At 31.4% G+C, this 20,598-nt stretch overlaps 2 protein-coding genes across 7 annotated transcripts in view; one reads left to right on the forward strand and one right to left on the reverse strand.

The window, feature by feature from the left end:
• Positions 1-19,321, reverse strand: LOC143075675 (cytochrome P450 4B1-like). Of its 4 annotated transcripts, none has more exons than XM_076251204.1 (13): positions 19,204-19,321; positions 11,986-12,189; positions 10,646-10,844; positions 9,712-9,839; positions 8,797-8,921; positions 7,952-8,014; positions 6,269-6,395; positions 5,702-5,834; positions 4,187-4,310; positions 3,705-3,900; positions 2,942-3,024; positions 2,235-2,300; positions 1-1,573 (listed from the first exon to the last, which is right to left on the reverse strand). In XM_076251204.1, exons 2-13 carry the CDS (start codon positions 12,148-12,150, stop codon positions 1,468-1,470), a joined length of 1,515 nt encoding a protein of 504 aa, XP_076107319.1. In that variant the 5' UTR covers positions 12,151-12,189; positions 19,204-19,321; the 3' UTR covers positions 1-1,467. The 4 variants fall into 4 exon arrangements, with proteins under 4 accessions (XP_076107319.1, XP_076107320.1, XP_076107318.1 ...); XM_076251205.1 differs by having other exon boundaries at positions 19,170-19,303; XM_076251203.1 differs by lacking the exon at positions 19,204-19,321 and adding an exon at positions 13,758-13,907.
• Positions 13,374-20,598, forward strand: part of LOC143075676 (cytochrome P450 4A4-like) — a 23,373-nt gene continuing 16,148 nt past the window's right edge. The window contains exon 1 of one of the 3 annotated variants that reach the window (XM_076251209.1): positions 13,374-13,395. The gene's annotated coding sequence lies outside the window, so the exon portion shown is untranslated. Of the gene's footprint in view, positions 13,396-13,890; positions 13,988-19,184; positions 19,670-20,598 lie in introns of those variants that run through there. The other 2 variants (XM_076251208.1, XM_076251207.1) reach the window with 2 other exon arrangements.

The following is a 20,598-nucleotide window of genomic DNA, read 5'->3' on the forward strand; positions in this document are numbered from 1 at the left end:
TCTCTTCCATTATATGTTTAATATTAATATAAGAGTTATAAATAATGCAGTATAACAGACACATAACAAATTGAAATGGTAATACTGTATTGCTTTGATTATAAAATGATTATAAAATGTATAATATAAAATAATATACTACTTTATGTACAACCATATCTAACAATAACTATGGAATAACAAACCAGAAGATGTGGTATAATTTCCATCAAGAAAACAATCCATGAAGACCAGAAGACAAAGAAGTGAACAAATAACAGATTACCATAAGTCTTCAACATTGAGCAAACCTAATACTGTAAAGTAAGCTGTAAAAAGGTTTATTTCAAATTCCATCTATATACATGTAGTACTTATAAAGGGTAGCACTTTGTGTGTCTAATTTAAATAATAAGACCATTTAAAATAGGACAAATCAATATTAAAAATGCCTACTCTCTCATATTAAAATTACCAATTATCAATTTTTACCAAGTAGTAGATATATTTTCTGTTGTTCAAATCTTGAAACCATCGTTTAATGATTGTTGATAATCCATTCAACTTATTTTTTTGTCCAAGAATTTTCTTATATGCGACAACTGATTAACAACAATATATACATGTATCTTCTTTTCAATATTGATTCTACCAAAATATGGACTGGGTTTATAAACACATACTAAAACAGATCTTTAAAACTTTTCACAATTTAAATGGTGGTACCCAATGGTGAAAAAAACCCTCTGTAACTAGATAAATTTAAAATAATACTTGATGGATAATCTACCAAAAAAATTTGTATAAAATACATAACAAAATTTCAATCCAACATTACAACAGTGGAGATAATTCAATTTTACTAATGCACCAGTGGTTGCAATAAAACAAAAAATAAAGGATAGGTAGAAAGTTGTGTAAAACCTTCATCTAATAAAAAAAATCTAAAAATATATAGGGGAGATAATAATTATTATTCCATATTGCTAAAACTTTAGTAGGTTTTTCTATATAAATTGGATTTTGAATAAATAAGCATATTCACCGCACAAAATATTGCGTGCTTTTACATGTATAATTTTGGTAAAAAAAACCTGTGATATATAATTGGTTTTGGTAAATAATTAGCATTACAAACATTTCTCTTGGAATATGGCCGTTGGCCTCAGTGAATATAAGTTTTTCAAAGGTCAATAAAACCACACATTTACCTCATCAAAAGACAGTAATTGTATATTATCCGTCTGCCAATTGCCCAATTCATTGAATATGTATAAAAAGTTGGATATGACTGTTTAAGTTAATCAAATAAACATATGTTTTTAAGATAATAAAACATGTGCAATATTGTCCTGTCTGCTAACAAAAATTCTTAGAAACACCAAAAATCAATGGCTTAATGTTTCTTCATTTCTTTCATTAAAATCAATGCAATAAATTATGAGAAGCCTCTGTTTTAAATTTCACTTTTCACATCTTCTTGGTAACTTAGGAACTTCTTTGTTTAAAGTTGACCATGATACCAGTTTTGGCTCTCATTACAACCTCAAGAAATGGTATCACTGTATGGTCTGGATCCAAGGAGATTTCAAACCTTTAAAAAGAATAAAATTATACCAAGATTTAGTGATGTGAATCAATAACATAATTCAGATTGATGATTAAAGAAAATACATCAACTATTTTGATCATAAATTGTTAAAATGTTTTCCTTTTCTATGGTCTCACTAACAATCAAACCAGAATGTTGACTGTAAAATGAGAAATTATTGTGTGCATTTGTTACTGTCATTTCATCATTTTAGACTAAAATGTGATTTTAATTTTTGTAATATTGAGAAAATTTCGAGTTTAATTCAAATAAAAAATTAAAAAATGCGAGTTTTAATTATTGTGGTTATAAATAACCCTGTCACATTTTTCGCAGTGATAAAAACATCACAACAATTCCTTAATTTACAGTAAGTGAAACTTAGTGATTTGAAAAGAGGTTTCTGTGCATTTTTTTTATCATTGATTAAATGTTGAGTTTAATTTGTGATGTAGGGTTGCTGTCTTACTGATCATTGATTCTTATCCAACATTGATTTTCATTCATTTTGAAATTCAATGAAAAAAAAAATCTTTTGTTTTATAAGTTATGCAATTGTATCATTGAACATGAAATTGGTGAAATAGTTAATTGGATAATCTGTTAGCAAAAAGGGAAGGGTATATATTCACAAGAATCTGTATATACAACTTAAATGGCATACCTTTCTACAATTCTTGCTATCAAAACTTTCTCTTCATTCTGTGCAAAATTTAATCCAATACAATTTCTGAAGAAAAAAAATATGTATAAGAAGCTAATACAGATACAATCACAAGGAAATTTCTAAATTTGTCTTTCTTTCTATAAAAAAATTACACTAGCTTAAGTTGCCTTGATGTACATTTCAAATATGTTCTGATGAGAGCAAGCCAGTTCTAAAATTAATATGAATCTGGTTTAATATCCTCATTTCAGCAGAAAAGTGAGTAATTTGTAGAGATGCTTGAGAAACCATTTTATAAGGAAAGACCATGTATGTCTGTCTGCGAAAAAAGGTGTAAAACTAAATGTGTTTCTCTCTGTATTAGGGTTTGTCTTAATGATGTTCATCTCCCTGCATTATAAGGGAGATAACTGGTTCCATAAAAATGAAGTAGAACTATGAATCTGTTTCAAGGTGATCTAGTCCCTGCAATATAGGGGAGATAATTCATATTTAACTTGGTCCAGGAGAACATGAAGTTAAACTAAAAGGATCCATCTCATGAAGTTAAAAAATGTCTCCCTCAAATCTCCCTGCAGCAAAGGGGGATAATACATATTTTCCTTGGTCCAACAGAAAATAGAGTAAAACTAGAAGGATTCATCTCATAAATGTGTGGCTCCTTTAAATCTTTCTGCTAAACAAGGGAGATACTTCACATTTACCTTGGTCCAGCTGAAAATGGAGTAAAGCTGTAAGGATCCATCTCATGATGTTTGTCTCCCTCAAATCTCTCTGGTTTAAACTCCTGAAAATCAAATATACAACTTTTATAGAAACTAGAAACTAATGGGGTTCATTTCCATGGCCCTGACTCAATTAGGAAAAATTGTTCACAATCAATGGGTCAGGATGACCATAGCAATCGATCATAGTCTCTGTACTTAGCTGTTTCTTTTAAATATTTGTCCATCTAGACAGGAAACAACTATTGGACTGGACTTTGATCAGTATTTTTTAAAGTCCTTTTTAAATAGTCTGCAAATGAATAACTTTAGCAACAACTAATTAATTTTGCCAGAACATTATTCAAACTTATCGTATTAGAAAGGTTTTGAAGAAACTATAAGCATTGACATATTTAAAAAAAAAGTTAGTGTAGGTGCACAAGTGTGAAACTTTACAATTTTGCATTTACAATTAAGATTTTAAAATAATAAAACAAGTTTCATCAGTTACATTATGTTTGCCTTGAATATTTTGAAAAATAACATGAAGAGAAATAATTAATTTGAGGATGCTTAACAAAAATGGACATATTATTTCAGATATTTTACATCTAGTTTGAGCTTCATCAGAAATAAGGAAAAACTACCTTTTGTGGAAAAACTTCAACCCTGACAGTAAGAGTGTAGTATCTAAACATAAAAATACATCTATTTTTTCTGCACGGACAGAAAATCATCAAATATATTTAATTTAACTTACTTTTGGATTTTCCCAAACATCAGGATGGTTGTGACAATGATAAATACCAAAGTCTACCATAACTCCAGCAGGGATGTCATACCCATCCAAAACAATGGGTTCATCTAATGTCCTGTTTGTGACTGGTACCGGTGTATGTAATCTCATTACTTCCTTCAGGAAACAGGTCAGGTATTTCAACTTTGGTAGATCTTCACTATACATGGAAAAATAAAAAAATATAATTTGTATGTGCAGCAAGTATTAACTTCTAATTTTGATGTTTATGTCTCGATAAGATGCATTACTATGATATGTGCTCTCCATGACAACACTAAAAAAATCTTTTTTAGACTGCATCTGTTCTTTTACCGGTTTGCATCAGTGCCTCATGATCATTGCCATGATTGCTGTTACAAGCTAGTATCAATATAAATAAAATACCACTGCTTCAGTACAAGTTAATTTGGTGAATTATACATTATTAATCCATACTGGCATACCTTTCAATAGTTCCTTTGCTGCCTGTAACTTCTTTGACCTCTCTGTAAACTTTTTCCTGTATATCTTTGTATTTACCTAAACAATACATACTCCAACTCAACACACTGGATGTTGTGTCATGGCCTGAAATACCAAAACAGATATAACAACATGAATATAAAAAATAAGATGTGGTATGATTGCCAATGAGACAACTATCCACAAAAGACCAAAATGACACAGACATTAACAACTATAGGTCAACGTACGGCCTTCAACAATGAGCAAAGCCAATACCGCATAGTCAGCTATAAAAGGCCCCGATAAGACAAGGTGAAACAATTCAAACGAGAAAACTAACGGCCTTATTTATGTAAAAAAAAATGAACGAAAAACAAATATGTAACACATAAACAAACGACAACCACTGAATTACAGGCTCCTGACTTGGGACAGGCACATACAAAATTAATGTGGCGGGGTTAAACATGTTAGTGGGATCCCCTCCCCCTAACCTGGGACAGTGGTATAACAGTACAACATAAGAAGGAACTATAAAAATCAGTTGAAAAAGGCCTATGAAGACCATTATTAGATATATTTCATTGATTGATATTAGGCTTTTCCTCTTTACTTTTGTATATTGTAAATATATATGTAGATAGGAACCTGTATTACTAGTTCTACAACATTATCTACTTTTTATAAAGTTTGATGTTAGGTGAATGTGGAAGGAGAAAAGTTACCGCAATCTGTACAAGTGTAATGTTTTATGGTATAATAAAACATTTGGGATGTAAATGTACCACTATCAATGGATCAACTTGATGGTTCTATGCAAATTATGCTTAAGTGCCAGTCTTTGTAAGAATCAGGCAATTTAGGTAAAAATTAAAACATGATTTGAAAAAACCCACCGAGCTAATCATTCTATTTAATACTAACCATCATCCTGAGTTAAAAATAATTGGTCTTTCGTTTGTGTGTGTCTTGTAATATCAAATAACTTGGTTAGAAAATTGGTTAGAATGATAGCAAATTACAGAGTTATCTCCCCTTATTCGTTAATTTCTAGTGCATTTCAACCAAATTTTATCTTCTGTTACCAGAACAGAAAATGGAAATGAATGTTATTTTTGTGCATAACTACATATTATGAACTGAAATCATTGTCAAATAGGGTGGTTTTTTTTGCTCATGTTTTCACCACTGCCTAATTCTTAGGCAGACTGGCACTTAATATTTCTATGCATATATTCATTGTAATAAAGATATTTGAAAGGCATTGTAGTAATTTTCAAAATGCTATAAAATTGACACTTAGAATCAAGGCACGGTAATTGCCTTAATATATTAAAGACTAGAAGCCAAATTATCCATGGAAGTCAGCATGCCCAAAGAAGGAAAAATTGATATAGAATAAAATCAAAATATAATTTTAAGTGTTTTCTTTAGTGAACCCTGTGTGATCTTAGTAATCTGATATTATGCAAACTACATTGAAATATTTTGTAAGCAAAATCTACTACATGTACCAGCAAAAAGGAAGGTATCAACTTCAGCTCTGATTTCATCATCCGTCAGTCCTATGCCATTATCATCTTTGGCTGTTATTAATATATCCAGGAAGTCCAAGTGTTTCTTTGCCTCTGTTTCTGTACTTTCATTCTAAAAAGATGCATATAATGTCTACAAATGGCATTATTTCTTATTTCACAGCAGGTTAAGCAATAAAAGCTTGCTTTTTTGTAAGCAGAGCATACTCTGACACAGTATAATCATATCATGAAGTTGTGTTATTTTTGTACATTATGTACTGGTGTTTATATTAAATTATTACAGAGTAAAGTGGATTCATTTATTTATGTCGGAAAAGATTTTTGTGGAATGAGGAAAATTTACACTTTCGTGCATATTTCAATTTTTGGTTTTCCTGAAGTCAGCATACAAGTCTTTACAAAATTTGTAATTCATTGAATATTTGAATTCCCGGTCCACCTGTATCCTTGAAAATTTCGAAAATTGGTAGTCAACAAAAAATAATGAATCCTTAGTAATTAACTTTATACTCCTATACACAGTTAGTACACGATATAACATACCAACTCTTTTCGTCTTTTAGATATTATGTCTTTTGAGAATTTATGAACATATTCACAAATCTTGAAAAATTCTTTACCATCAGCAGTAAAATATCTGTATATGAACTCTGCATAATGATGAAAATGGCTGCAAAGAAAATATCAAATGAACCTACTTATTCATAATGGGTAAAATGATCTTACAAGACAGTATTAAAGGGAGACAATCATATATATTCATTTATGGCAGACAATACAGCAACAGCCGACCGTGCAAGGGCTGTATAGCCAGTCAAAGTCATTTAGACCGTGCAAGGGCTGTATAGCCAGTCAAGGTCATTTAGACCGTGAAAGGGCTGTATAGCCAGTCAAGGTCATTTAAACCGTGCAAGGGCTGTATAGCCAGTCAAGGTCATTTAAACCGTGCAAGGGCTGTATAGCCAGTCAAGGTCATTTAAACCGTGCAAGGGCTGTATAGCCAGTCAAGGTCATTTAAACCGTGCAAGGGCTGTATAGCCAGTCAAGGTCATTTAAAACTTCGATTATCATGCAGCAACACAAGTGTTGGGGTTATATACTATGCAAATCAATGTGTGAGGTCAATAATATGAAAATCAAGTTATAAACACTTTTTTAATTTTTTTTAATTTTGATCAAACAATTGTATTTCCCTGAGAACAAAAGAACATAGGCCAATACCATAGATAGACACATTATGTGGTATAGGTTTTGCTCATTATTGCAGATTGTACAGTAATGTATAGCATCTACATAGATTAATTCACCTCTATTGATCTATGGTAGAGAGTTATCTCATTGGCAATCACACCACATCTTCTTATTTTTAAGCATTCTTGTTCACAATGTCTTTAATGTGCTTCTCTTTCAGGCTTTATGGTACTATAGGGGGTATATTTTATCACCATATACCTGTATTTTTATCTCAAAGTGTAAGCACTGTTAGAGGGTTAAAGGTATATGAAAAGCAAGGAGATGTTGTATGATTGGTCATAAGACAACTATCAACCATAGTTAAAAGTGTAGATGTAAACAACTATAGGTCAGTATATGACCTTCAATAATGAGCAAACCCATTCTGTATAGTCTGACAGCTATACCAGAGTTCTAGAAATCTATTACCCCTGGCGGTCCTTGAAAGAATATATGCTGGTCCTCACTATTATTGCAAAATACCAAAATTGTGTTGGTCCTATGCAAAATGTTGGTAGTCAAAACCTTCGTATCACCACTTTTCAGGAACTCTGCTATAAAAGGATCAGACATGACTGAATGAGAAATATAGCTAACAAGAAAACCAATAACCTGATTTATATTTAAAGTTATGTGGCAAATCTGATATAAAAATCTATTCCATACCATGAAACATACTTCATCATGTATCATACCTCAAGACTAAGAGATTGACATGAAGGGAGGTGTGTCAATCCCTAACATTTAGGATTACTAAATATACAAAGTCTCTAAATAATTTTTAACAAATTTAAGGGGTGTTCCTGAATTGCTGTTCCCCTACATGTCTTTTTTGTTTGTTTGATTGTATTGTTGTGATACTGTCTCGATGACATTAACCCCAAATATTCATGTTTATCATAGTACAAACGTGATGCAAATGACATAAACAAAGCTACTTATACTATATACATGTACCATGAAGTAAAAGTATCAAGCTTCTGATAAACTTACAAACTTCTTTTATCAATCAGATGTCCCAGACGATTTACTGCTGTCACATACGGATGGCTGTCTCTGAAAAATTACAAAATTATAAACAATTAGTAGGAGATTAATGTTTCAAGAGTCAACATAACATATTTGGATCCTGTGAATTCACTGTTTCAGATTCAAAAGCATTCAGGGAAAATGTTTAAAAGCGTTCATCAAAATGTAGTCATTGGTTAAAAAGTCCTTAACAATAGAGATTCATACAATGGTGTCATGTTTCATTTTGGAGTACAAACAATGAAACAACCCATAGTCCTTTAGATTCTGTAACAGTGAATTGTAATATATTTATCAATATAAATAAAAACATTAATAAAGAATTGATTGTACGTTTCCTACTAAGACTGAACTTTTACAAATTAGTTGTGTCCTTTATCTGAATGAACGATTTAAAAAATTGAACTTCAATTTAGGTTAATCATACAACAAAGTTATCTGTTTATCAATCTATTTCAGAATTGTTAACATGTTCTCTCATAGGCTATTAGCACATTGTACATCTTGGAAGAACTTTTCAGGGTTTACTGTCATTTCACATTTGTATATATCTAGAACAATGAAGTTTTTTTTGGTGAGGTTCCTTTTACTAAATCTTAAGTTATCTGAGTGTTTAATGTTTTGTTAGTCATGTTTGTTTTTAGGCAATTTGATTACTTACTTCCCTTTGGGATTTGGTTCATGTATCTTCTCTCTCTTTTTCAAACAAAAATGGCAATATTATATCCAATACATAGTTTCATATAAAATTAAAAAGTTTGACCCCAAATTGAACCTTTTACTTTTCTCAAATCTTAAGTACCACCTACCCCACAAGTTGAACATTTCCTTTGTAACCAAGTGAACATTGTAACAAGGTATCTAGAGTAGCCATACTAGCAGGCTTAAATATATCTAAATATTTTCCATCTTTACTTCCACTGGCTAGCTTATCCTGTTAAAAATAAAATAAAGAAAACTATCAATTAAAAACTTCATTCATTTCATATTTATATATTACATTTGTATCAATATAAATGGAAAATTTAATCACTATTGGCAATATATCATTTTCAATACTGCGCAGTAAATCTTTTACTAAATTTTTAGCATTAACTTGTAAATGTACATTAAGTTTTATATCTTTTAGTCTTGTAACCGTATTCATTGATCCAGACTAAAAATGATACCTAACTAAAACTAACAAATCTGTAGGTTCTTAAGAATATAGTTTGTTCAACTGGTGCATGTCGATCTTAAACTTTTTATGTGTTAAGATGATTATATACTTCCTTTAACAATCTCTTTATAACTATATTATATAATTGTTAAAAATGACCAAAACTGCACTTTTAGAGTATCTTCATATCATCACCTATGGATAATGACAAGCTGATTTGACAATCAGGTGGGATAAAAACTATGTAAAGACTTTTTGACAAATCGGTTATCTGAAGTTTTATTTCAGCTTGTGGTTCAACATACTTACAAATAAAATTATATATGGTGAACCAACACCTGAAATGATTGTGTGGAAGAGTAAAATGCAGGTGGATACCTTAACCTATTCACAGTTGTCTTTTACCAAGATAATAGATATAACGATATTTAAGATAACAACACCTTCAACATAGCACTAGCCATCTGGCAACATGCACCCTGTTTCACTCAAAACTAGCAAGACTTTTTCACAGAATCACAGTGTGAATATACTATAGTGGAAACTAGATGTTACCATTACTTACCAATAATACATCAGCCACTTCATTGTAGAGCTTAAAATACCCTGTCAGTATATTAAAGTGGAAAGCTGGTGTCAACAATCGGCGATTTCTCTCCCATTTTGGTCCATTAGCTATTAACAAGCTTTGACCTTAAAAATGATAACAATTAATTCAATAATTAAATATCTGTGCTGTGCTTCATATCATTTTAAGGGGGTAGACCTAGGTTAAGGGAAATTACTCTTAAAATCATCAGTATGTTTGTGTCAACCATTTTCATAAATATATTCTAAGCTTCTAGGATACATAGGCTATTTCCAATCTGTTTCAGGTAAATGCTTAAAATACATTGAGGAAACTTGACATTCAGAAACACAAGAGTGATTTAAAGAGTTATCTCCCTGAACCAAGGTCTACCCCCTTTAAAAAATCTCTTGTGAATGTGAGACAAAAGAGGATTCATAACCTGCCCATAAATAATGCTTCAATATGAGATTTTACCAAGAGAATGTGAATATAGATCAATATAGGCACGGGGAAGACCTATAATGTCTATTAAGTGTATCATGTGGTAAAATGATAGTTAACTTTGAGTCTGATTATGCTTGAAGATGATGTGAATTTAAAATCAGACATTATAAATTTATTGTTAATTCAGCAATCATTGCATGCATTTATAATTGCGATTTTTGTAGAATGGACAAAAATGCAAGTAATTTCGATTTCAGGAAACTTTGCATACAGATATATGTATCAGATGTCAGAATGTGACTTCTCACTATTGCAATACTCACTCAGTCCCATAATAAGCATGAATAAAACCTCACAATCATTTTCAATTTATAGTATTTATACAAAAACTCTTGTGCTCACCTTTTTTTCATGATATTGTTGACCTGAAAATCAATGTATTTCATTGCAACTGATGTTATAAGTTTATCTAATCACAACTTACCTAGCCATGGAACAAGAAAAGGATATCCTGGACCTATCGTTGTCTTTGGAGCATTAGATCTCATTACAACTTTAATGGTGTCTGGATGTGCCAGGATAATAATTGGTTGGAATCGAAACAACCAAAACACATATAGTTTATCTCCCTTCCCTATACACTCCTCGTGCATCCTAAACATCAGGTCACTGAAATCTTTTATCTGAAAACACATTTATGTATATTATAACAACAAGGACAACAACAGCAACACCACTTGATTTTCAGAGGGTTACATGGTTAGTTTTTACTAATCTTCCCCAAGCCCTCATCAATTAAAACTAATTTCTATAACAAATCTAGCTGCTACATGCAGCTGCTTAAAGCTTGTGATTAACAGTGAAGCAGGCACCTTTAAAATTTCTGAATTGAATGTCTTATCAACCACATTTAGGTGTGTATTCACTACCAGCTTTTTTACCCAAGACATCATGTGGTTGGTAGAGGGAATGTGTATCATACACAACTATCATACATCACTGAAGACTCTGCAGTCGTTTTTTTTTTAAATAAAAAAAACCAAGAATGTGTCCATAGAACATGGATGCCCCACTCACACTATCATTTTCTATGTTCAGTGGACCCTGAAATTGGGGTTAAAACTCTAATTTGGCATAACGATTAGAAAGATAATATCATAGGGAACATGTGTACTAAGTTTCAAGTTGATTGGACCTCAACTTCATCAAAAACTACATGTACCTTAACTAAATACTTTATCCTAAAGTGGGACAGACGGAGGAACAGATGAATGGTCGGACAATTGAACTAAGGAATGAACGAATAGACGAACAAATGGATGCACAGACCAAAAAACATAATTCCCCTAAGTGGGGCATAAAAATCTTTATAGCTTTAAAAATCAGTTTTCTCATATGACTTTAAAAGATCTTATCAAGCTAAACTTTAAGGAAAACATTCCATCAAAATTTTACTGATAATTAAATTCTAATTATTGTTTGCATAAAACTTTCAACTGGTATCAAGAGTTTTTTTTCTGTACTGATTTTGATTGCACATGTACATGAGGAGTGTATAGGGAAGGGAGATAAACTATATGTGTTTTGGTTGTTTTGATTACAACCAATTATTATATTGGCACTAATCCAGATACCATTAAAGTTGTGATGTGATCTAATAATTTTGTAACTTTTTTTATTTGACTGATCATGATTGAAAAAGGGTAGTGTTTAAGTTATGTAAGTTTGGTGAAAATAAGGCTTATATCAATTATCCCTAAATAAAGGAAGATTTACATAAACATGATAAAAAGCTATATAAATCCAACATGAAATAATTATTACCTGAAAAATATTTCCAAAGAACCAATGTGGCTTTGGACCTGGTAATTTTGAAACAGACGTTATCACAAGTCTCAGCCATTTCAAATATTTAAATATTCTAATAGCAGCATAGGTCAACACTAAGGTCACAGCACCGACTACAAATGTCCATGTTAATGTACCCATAATTCTTATCTGCTGCTACTGTTTCCCATTATAGTATTCCTAAAATTAAAAAAAAAAGATACTTTTAATGTTAGGCTCACTTATTTTTACTACTTTTGATAAAAATCTACATAAGATTATAATATAAACTGTTAACACAAAGATATGTCTAACAGTAACCTTTATGTTACCTATTCTAACATCTAACTCAGATTCTGTGTGTTTGTTTATTCTAAATTGGCTAGAGGAATAGGGGGAGGGTTGAGATCTTGCAAAACATGTTCAATGTGCCACATTTTTGCGTCTGTTCCAAGTCAGGAGCCTCTGGCCTTTGTTAGTCTTGTATGTTTAAAAAAAAATCATTTATGAGTTTCAGAGTTTAGTGTGACGTCCATTTTCGCTGAACTAGTACAAATTTTTGTTTAGGGGCCAGCTGAAGCCTATCTCTGGGTGCAGGATTTTCTCCCTGTGTTGAAGACCCATTGGTGGCCTTTGGCTGTTTTCTTCTCTTTGGTCGGGTTGCTGTCTCTTTGACATGTACATTCCGTTTCCATTCTCAATTTTATTTATGTAATTTTGATAGAATAATGCAATTTATAAAATCAAAATGGCGTTTATAATTTGAACATATAAACAATGCAAATTATTCAACGTTAATGAATCATGACTAAAGTTTCAGAGCCCTGATCACCAGCAATAACCTCCATGGAAATGAGAAAAACGCCAATACTGAGGCATTTCAACTACCAACCAACCACCACTTCAGATAATACCACTGACTTATCAAAATTGGTTCCCTTTCAATTCACCTAAACATTAAAACTTTAACATGTATGAACTATGCAAAAGTTTCAAGTCAATGAACTTATTTCAGTAATTTTTTTATAAATAGCTGGAACAGTTTGTAGTCATGAAAACCCTCCAATTAAGACAATGTTTATGATGTTTATATTGGTAACTGTTGACTTTTTACAAAGCCATTTCTGTTTAACTGTTGAGACTGAGCCATTATATTTAAATATCACCAAGAATTATGTCTCACTATAAAAATCCTTGAGTATTATCTGCAGTTAGCACATTGTTACAAAAAACAATTATACATACTTGATTTTATATGTTTGATATGTTCCAAAACTGTTTATGTATACAATCAATACATGTACATGTATGTAAAGGTGAGAGGAAAGAACTTATCTATTTTCTATCATATCTGTTATAATGTCAGACGATTGAAAAGTTCACGAAGTCTGAATTCATACAAATAATGTGAGTAACACTAGAAGGCTGTATAGTTGTTAATCTCTGTGTCATTTGGTATCTTGTGGAGAGTTGTCTCATTGGCAATCATACCACATCTTCTTTTTATAATTAATGCAACATTTTACAGGATTGGATTTTATTCATTAAAAACTACATGTAAAAAAAGTTTTATAAGGTCCGGTTATATTACTCCATAACCTTTTAACTAAAAGGATATAATATAATCAATGCTTAGTTAATGTGAAGTTTAATATGTTTAATGATGAATGTACTGATTCTACTGACCAGTTATTTTAAGCTATAAAACTGAGAATGGAAATGAATATGTCAAAGAAACAACAACCCAACCACTTAGTTCATAGTTTTACCTGAAATAAGGTGTAATATCCCAAGTGTTTGTCCCAAAACAGTATGTAGTTTAAATTTGTATGTCCTAGTTATTTATATATATATAAACACTGTACTACACAATGTTTAATCAACATAAGTGGAAATTGAATGCACCCAAACTGAGTTTACCTGTACTGGTAAATGTACGAGCTTTAAATCTTAAATGTATAGGATCTGTTAAACCATATTTGGCTGAATCTATTAATGGGTAATGTAGATTTGAATATTAAAAAGCATGATATAATTAGATACATGTATATATCATTAAAATTATTAAAACACTTCTGATAATTATATTCTGTAAATAAAAGTACCTTAAATCATTCCTTTTATTATACATTTGTTATACGTACATTGTCAACATTACTATTATATATATTATATATAAATGTATTTAGATAATACAGTTCAAGTTCAATAATTCATTGTCAATCAAAGATACGCATTACAGATGCAATGACAGACAGAATTATCTTTATTGCAATCGTTTATGATTACAATGATTTCTGAGGTTACATTTTAGGAATAAAATGATGAAAGGAAAAAAAAACATATATATATTTGATAATCATAATAATATATAATATATATGTATTTACATAAATAAAAACTGTCACATCTATCTTTGTAGATATATTTATGTTTTGACATTGACAAATACAGAGGTCCTATAGTAAAATAGAAAACTGAATTCTGGATACTGTCGAATAAAATATGTTGTTTTGTCTGAGGCTGCCATAAACATATATACTTGTAATCACAATTGTATATAGATAAACCAAATCAATTTCGTCTAATTTTGTACTTCATTCCTTACATCAATTGATGTATACATGTTGTACATATTGATCAAATTTTATTTCAGACACCTATGATTGTCACTTTAATCTTTAATAAGCTCCCTGGAACTAATAAAATACTCACCCTGAGTGCAAATGTTGAATGGAATTAGGAATACATGTTATAATTTGGACTTGACGGCTAGGATTTTAACACATTTTACCCTAACTGTTGATGGTGCTGATGATGATCACACCATATCAAGCATATCATTAAGATTATTATTTTCACTTGAATTCAACTAGTTGATCTGCATTGTAGGGTATGTAACAGATAGTGTAATTTTGAAATTTATCTACATTTCATCGTTATTCAACTGATTTTTTTTTTGTTCTTTTTATACGACCGCAAAATTTGAAAAATTTTTCGTCGTATATTGCTATCACGTTGGCGTCGTCGTCTGCGTCGTCGTCGTCGTCCGAATACTTTTAGTTTTCGCACTCTAACTTTAGTAAAACTGAATAGAAATCTATGAAATTTTAACACAAGGTTTATGACCACAAAAGGAAGGTTGGGATTGATTTTGGGAGTTTTGGTCCCAACATTTTAGAAATTAGGGGCCAAAAAGGGTCCAAATAAGCATTTTCTTGGTTTTCGCACTATAACTTTAGTTTAAGTTAATAGAAATCTATGAAATTTTGACACAAAGTTTATGACCACAAAAGAAAGGTTGGGATTGATTTTGGGAGTTTTGGTTCCAACAGTTTAGGAATTAGGGGCCAAAAAAGGGCCCAAATAAGCATTATTCTTGGTTTTTGCACAATAACTTTAGTTTAAGTAAATAGAAATCAATGAAATTTAAACACAATGTTTATGACCACAAAAGGAAGGTTGGTATTGATTTTGGGAGTTGAGGTCCCAACAGTTTAGGAATTAGGGGCCAAAAAGGGACCCAAATAAGCATTTTTCTTGGTTTTCGCACCATAACTTTAGTATAAGTAAATAGAAATGTATGAAATTTAAACACAAGGTTTATGACCATAAAAGGAAGGTTGGTATTGATTTTGGGAGTTTTGGTCCCAACAGTTTAGGAATAAAGGGCCCAAAGGGTTCAAAATTAAACTTTGTTTGATTTCATCAAAAATTGAATAATTGGGGTTCTTTGATATGCTGAATCTAAAAATGTACTTAGATTTTTGATTATTGGCCCAGTTTTCAAGTTGGTCCAAATCGGGGTCCAAAATTAAACTTTGTTTGATTTCATCAAAAATTGAATGATTGGGGTTCTTTGATATGCCAAATCTAACTGTGTATGTAGATTCTTAATTGTTGGTCCCGTTTTAAAATTGGTCTACATTAAAGTCCAAAGGGTCCAAAATTAAACTAAGTTTGATTTTAACAAAAATTGAATTCTTGGGCCTCTTTGATATGCTGAATCTAAACATGTACTTAGATTTTTGATTATGGGCCCAGTTTTCAAGTTGGTCCAAATCAGGATCCAAATTATTATATTAAGTATTGTGCAATAGCAAGAAATTTTCAATTGCTCAGTATTCAGCAATAGCAAGAAATCTTCAATTGCACAGTATTGTGCAATAGCAAGAAATCTTCAATTGCACAGTATTGTGCAATAGCAAATATTTTCAATTGCACAGTATTGCACAATAGCAAGAAATATCTAATTGCACAATATTGTGCAATAGCAAGAAATTCCAATTGGATTTCAATTGGAGTTATCTTTCTTTGTCCAGAATAGTAGTTGAATCAACTTAAAACATTGTTTTATACAATATACAATGTATATTCACTTTTACTACCAACTGATAGATTAAAACAATCTTTACCATTCAGTTATAACAAGCACTTTTTTTACATTTTAATATTTTATGATGTATTTAAATGAGTAGTTATTGTTGCAAACTTCATTAGAAATTTGAATTGAGATCAGTTTTGAAATAAGGGAAAGGGGGATGTGAAAAAAAAATTGGGGGGTCAATTTTTTTCATTTCAGATTTCATAAATAAAAAGAAAATTTCTTCAAACATTTTTTTGAGAGGATTAATATTCAACAGCATAGTGAATTGCTCAAAGGCAAAATTTTTTGTTTAAGTTCATTAGACCACATTCATTCTGTGTCAGAAACCTATGCTGTGTCAACTATTTAATCACAATCCAAATTTAGAGCTGAATCCAGCTTGAATGTTGTGTCCATACTTGCCCCAACCGTTCAGGGTTCAACCTCTGCGGTCGTATAATGCTGCGCCCTGCGAAGCAACTGGTTTTATTTTAAAAGAGATTTGAAAAACAAAGCAATCATTTAACATAAATAGTCGTGCACTGCTCTATTAAAATAAACTAATTTCAGTGGAGATTAATAAATGCTAGTCCAGGAAAACAATGGAATTGAATTACAAAGGTTTAAATTAATTATTCTTTTCAGGATCTTTTAGTATTCTGTGTAATAAAACAGATATATGTGTATAATGGGTATATACATGTATGTGAAAAATACTAGGCATGCAGTATTTACTTTCTCGAGAATGACATTTTACCACTGCCTGTATGAAATATTTAGCAGGATTCTTACTAGACTATAGCAGGAATTCACATGGAATTGGCAGCAAATCTTAAATTCCTGTTTTAGACGTACTAAGAAAATTTCGGTTTTTCTGGCCGGATTTTTCATTTTCCTACAAGATTCCTGGGTTACTAACAGGAATATTTTTTTCCTGCTAGAAAATCTTTCTACCAGGAATTTTTTCTTATTTAAACAGGATTATTATATCTTGACTGATATTGATTTAATTGTATTCAATTATCTTTAACTTAATTCCAGTTTGCTAATAACATTTATTTTGCTGTGTTATAAGCAACCAGGTTCCAGTTTACAATTTCAAAAGTTGGAGGGTAAAAGATTCAGATTGCATGTGTATTTAAACAATGCTGCAAAGATTAAATAATTATCAGGGAAATATTTGAACAGTGAATATAAGACAGGATTGCTTATGAAGGTATTTGAGAAGAAGATTAAATATGAATAATGTTCTATATGTGGCTGATATTCAAACTAATGAATGACCCAGTTGTGTATATGTGTAAAACACTTCAGTTTATAATGTATATATATTTAGATTAATTCCTGCTAGAAAATCAATTTTCCTAGTAGGAATTTATGAAAAAATCCTACCAGGAATCTGAATATTCAAATTAGAAGGAAAGTTGACAGGAATCCGAATATTCAAATTAGAAGGAAAGTTGACAGGAATCCTCAGCGGGTAGGCCGATTCTACTTTCCTGACAAATTATTCCTGCTATAAATTTAAATATACCTATAGTAGGAATCACATTATTCCTTAACTAAAAAAATCCTGCTAATTTAAATTTTTCGGCTGTTTTTCCTGGTGGATTTCTGATACAATGAAACTGGAATATGCACACTTTCCTCAGGTAGGAATTCATAACAAATTCCTACTAGATTCCTTGTACATTCCTGTAAGACTAGTTCCTACAAGCAAACATGACGTATTTAATATAGTCCTTTTTTGTACTTGCAAGAAGAACGTTACTTTAAATAGTTATGTCTCTTAAATCTTTTTGCTATAGTTGATTTTTAGTGTGATTTGTGTTGGTCTGATGAGTCAATGGGGCCTTGGTGGCGGGGTGGTCTATTAGTAGTCGAACTTGGTGGTTCTCTCTGGGCACTATTGATTTCTCCACAACTAAAAACTGACCATCAAGAAATAGCACATTAGTGATGAAAGCAGTGTTATAACACCAATCAATCAATCAATCTGATGAGTGAGTCAGTGGTTGCCGTTATCTTATTTGTTTTTCATTTAGGAGATAACTGTATTGTATTTTAAGCTCCGACGGCATCAATTGGGGATTTGATGGTCGCAAATTAAGTTTACTGGCGACACATTAGCAGAGGCAGTAAAAGGGTATTTGCGACCATCAAATCCCAAATTGATGCTGTCGGAGCTAAAATACAATATTGTTATGACTCCATTCTTACATTATTTTGTCTTACATGTAGATGAAACTGACAGAAAACAACGTTAAAACATGTATTTAAAATCTGTCATATGCCGTCTGGGCTTGTGCGTATGTCCCATAATATCAATTGTCAATTGATGCCATGTAAGAAAGTGACGTTATCCAATCAAAATGAACGTTATAAATGTTGTTGCATTAGAATGTACATTAATCAGGTTGTCAGCTGTTCTTTGTTTTACATTTTACATGCCGAGGCAATTTGATAAATTATATCACTTATATAGCTCTAAAACATCCATGCTTTTAAAACCTGGGAAATAATATGTTGACAATACTATTCCCAGCTATATAAAATTGAGAATGGAAACGGGGAATGTGTCAAAGAGACAACAACCTGACCAAAGAGCAGTGGAAAACAGCACAAGGCCACCAATGGGTCATTCAAAAGTCATGTCTATATGTGTCTATCTACATGCCAATCTTCTAACAACAGAGCCAAATATGATCTAAAAACTACGAATAACAATAGGGATTTGATCATGTCATTTTGTCCTCCCCCTTTTTTAGAATTATACTCCATTCAAGCGTAGATCTCGAAATAAATCATAACTTACCATGATGTAAAATATTTAGTTACAACTAGTTTACCTGAACGAAAAAATTCACAAAATCAAGCAAGCAAATATATAGATTTTTGCTATTCTATAAATCCTTTCGATAACATTCATTTTGTTGACATTTTTCGCGAATCGAAATTCAATGCTCGTTTCCCTCCCCTATGCACTACATCCCGAACTGAGAATTTATTTATGAAATTATAAGTTTGTTCGTGACAGTATGTCACTAACAGATCCTTTAACCTCACTCTTCTTCAAACTTCTGTTTTGCTTTATTGGAAATTAAGTATAGACTTGCTTAACCTGTAAACCTCCTTTATAAAAACACATAAAGACTTAAAAAATGTATATAGTGTATATAATGTTGTTGTGTTACGATTGTTAATTTATTCTTCAATTATTTTTTTGGTGGTGGAACTGTTCGACATACAAAGTATGGTTACCCTATAAAGGGTGAAGAAGAAGCTTATATTTTTTTCCGATTTTATATGAGACAGGTATTTATGCTTGAAATCCTCCATTATATTAAACTGTTAAACTGGACATGAAGGAGGGTAGGAATGACCTTTACCCTCAGGCTTCAAGTGGTCATTTTAGGCCACTGTTAGCGTCAAATTGGTTAAAATTTTACTGTGAGTCGTCAAAATATCCTTATTGTGATTCGTCAGAGGTCTCAAATAATTATCGTTATACCTTTATTTAAAAAAAAAATTAATGTAGTTCGTCAAAATCAGTCGATTTTTTTATCGTCTATATAAGAAAGTGTACATTTTTTACCGTTATTTGTCATGAAGGTAACCCAATTAGGATCCTCATGTACACTATCAGACAGATAATAAACATAATTTCGACATGTTCAAAGTGGGTCTCATTGGGGTCTAAGTGCAATGAAGTGTGATGCGGGATTGCCGTTTTTTTTTGGAAGTGTGACACGTGAAAGTCAAATTATTGTGCCGGGAAAACGGGAAATGATGTCTAGTGGGACACAGGAAATTACAAAAAAATGAGAATTGCTGAGGTACATAGTGTAATTAAGCGGGATACGAGAATCTGGCAAAACAGTAAGCGGGATCCAGGATCAGAACCCCCCCAATGAGACCCCCTTCAAAGCAGTGGTTCAACTACAGGCACTTGTTTCTATCCATGGGAAGACCCACTATCAACGTATATTTACGATATAGTCGTTGATAGTGGGTCTTCCCATGGATAGAAACAAGTGCCTGTGGGTTCAAAGTGTACCCATGACATTTAATCACATATGTTCTCAATACAAACCATTCTATATATCAAAATAATTTGGCTTTTACATTGGAATTATATGTCATAGTACATGTATATCTGGTATTCAGGCTAATAAGTATGGTCAGATCATAAGTTTTCGTATGTCATATGAATTTGTACTATGCATGCTTTTTTAATGGAAATT

The sequence above is a fragment of the Mytilus galloprovincialis genome, chromosome 5, assembly GCF_965363235.1.
Source record: "Mytilus galloprovincialis chromosome 5, xbMytGall1.hap1.1, whole genome shotgun sequence".
Taxonomy (NCBI): domain Eukaryota; kingdom Metazoa; phylum Mollusca; class Bivalvia; order Mytilida; family Mytilidae; genus Mytilus; species Mytilus galloprovincialis.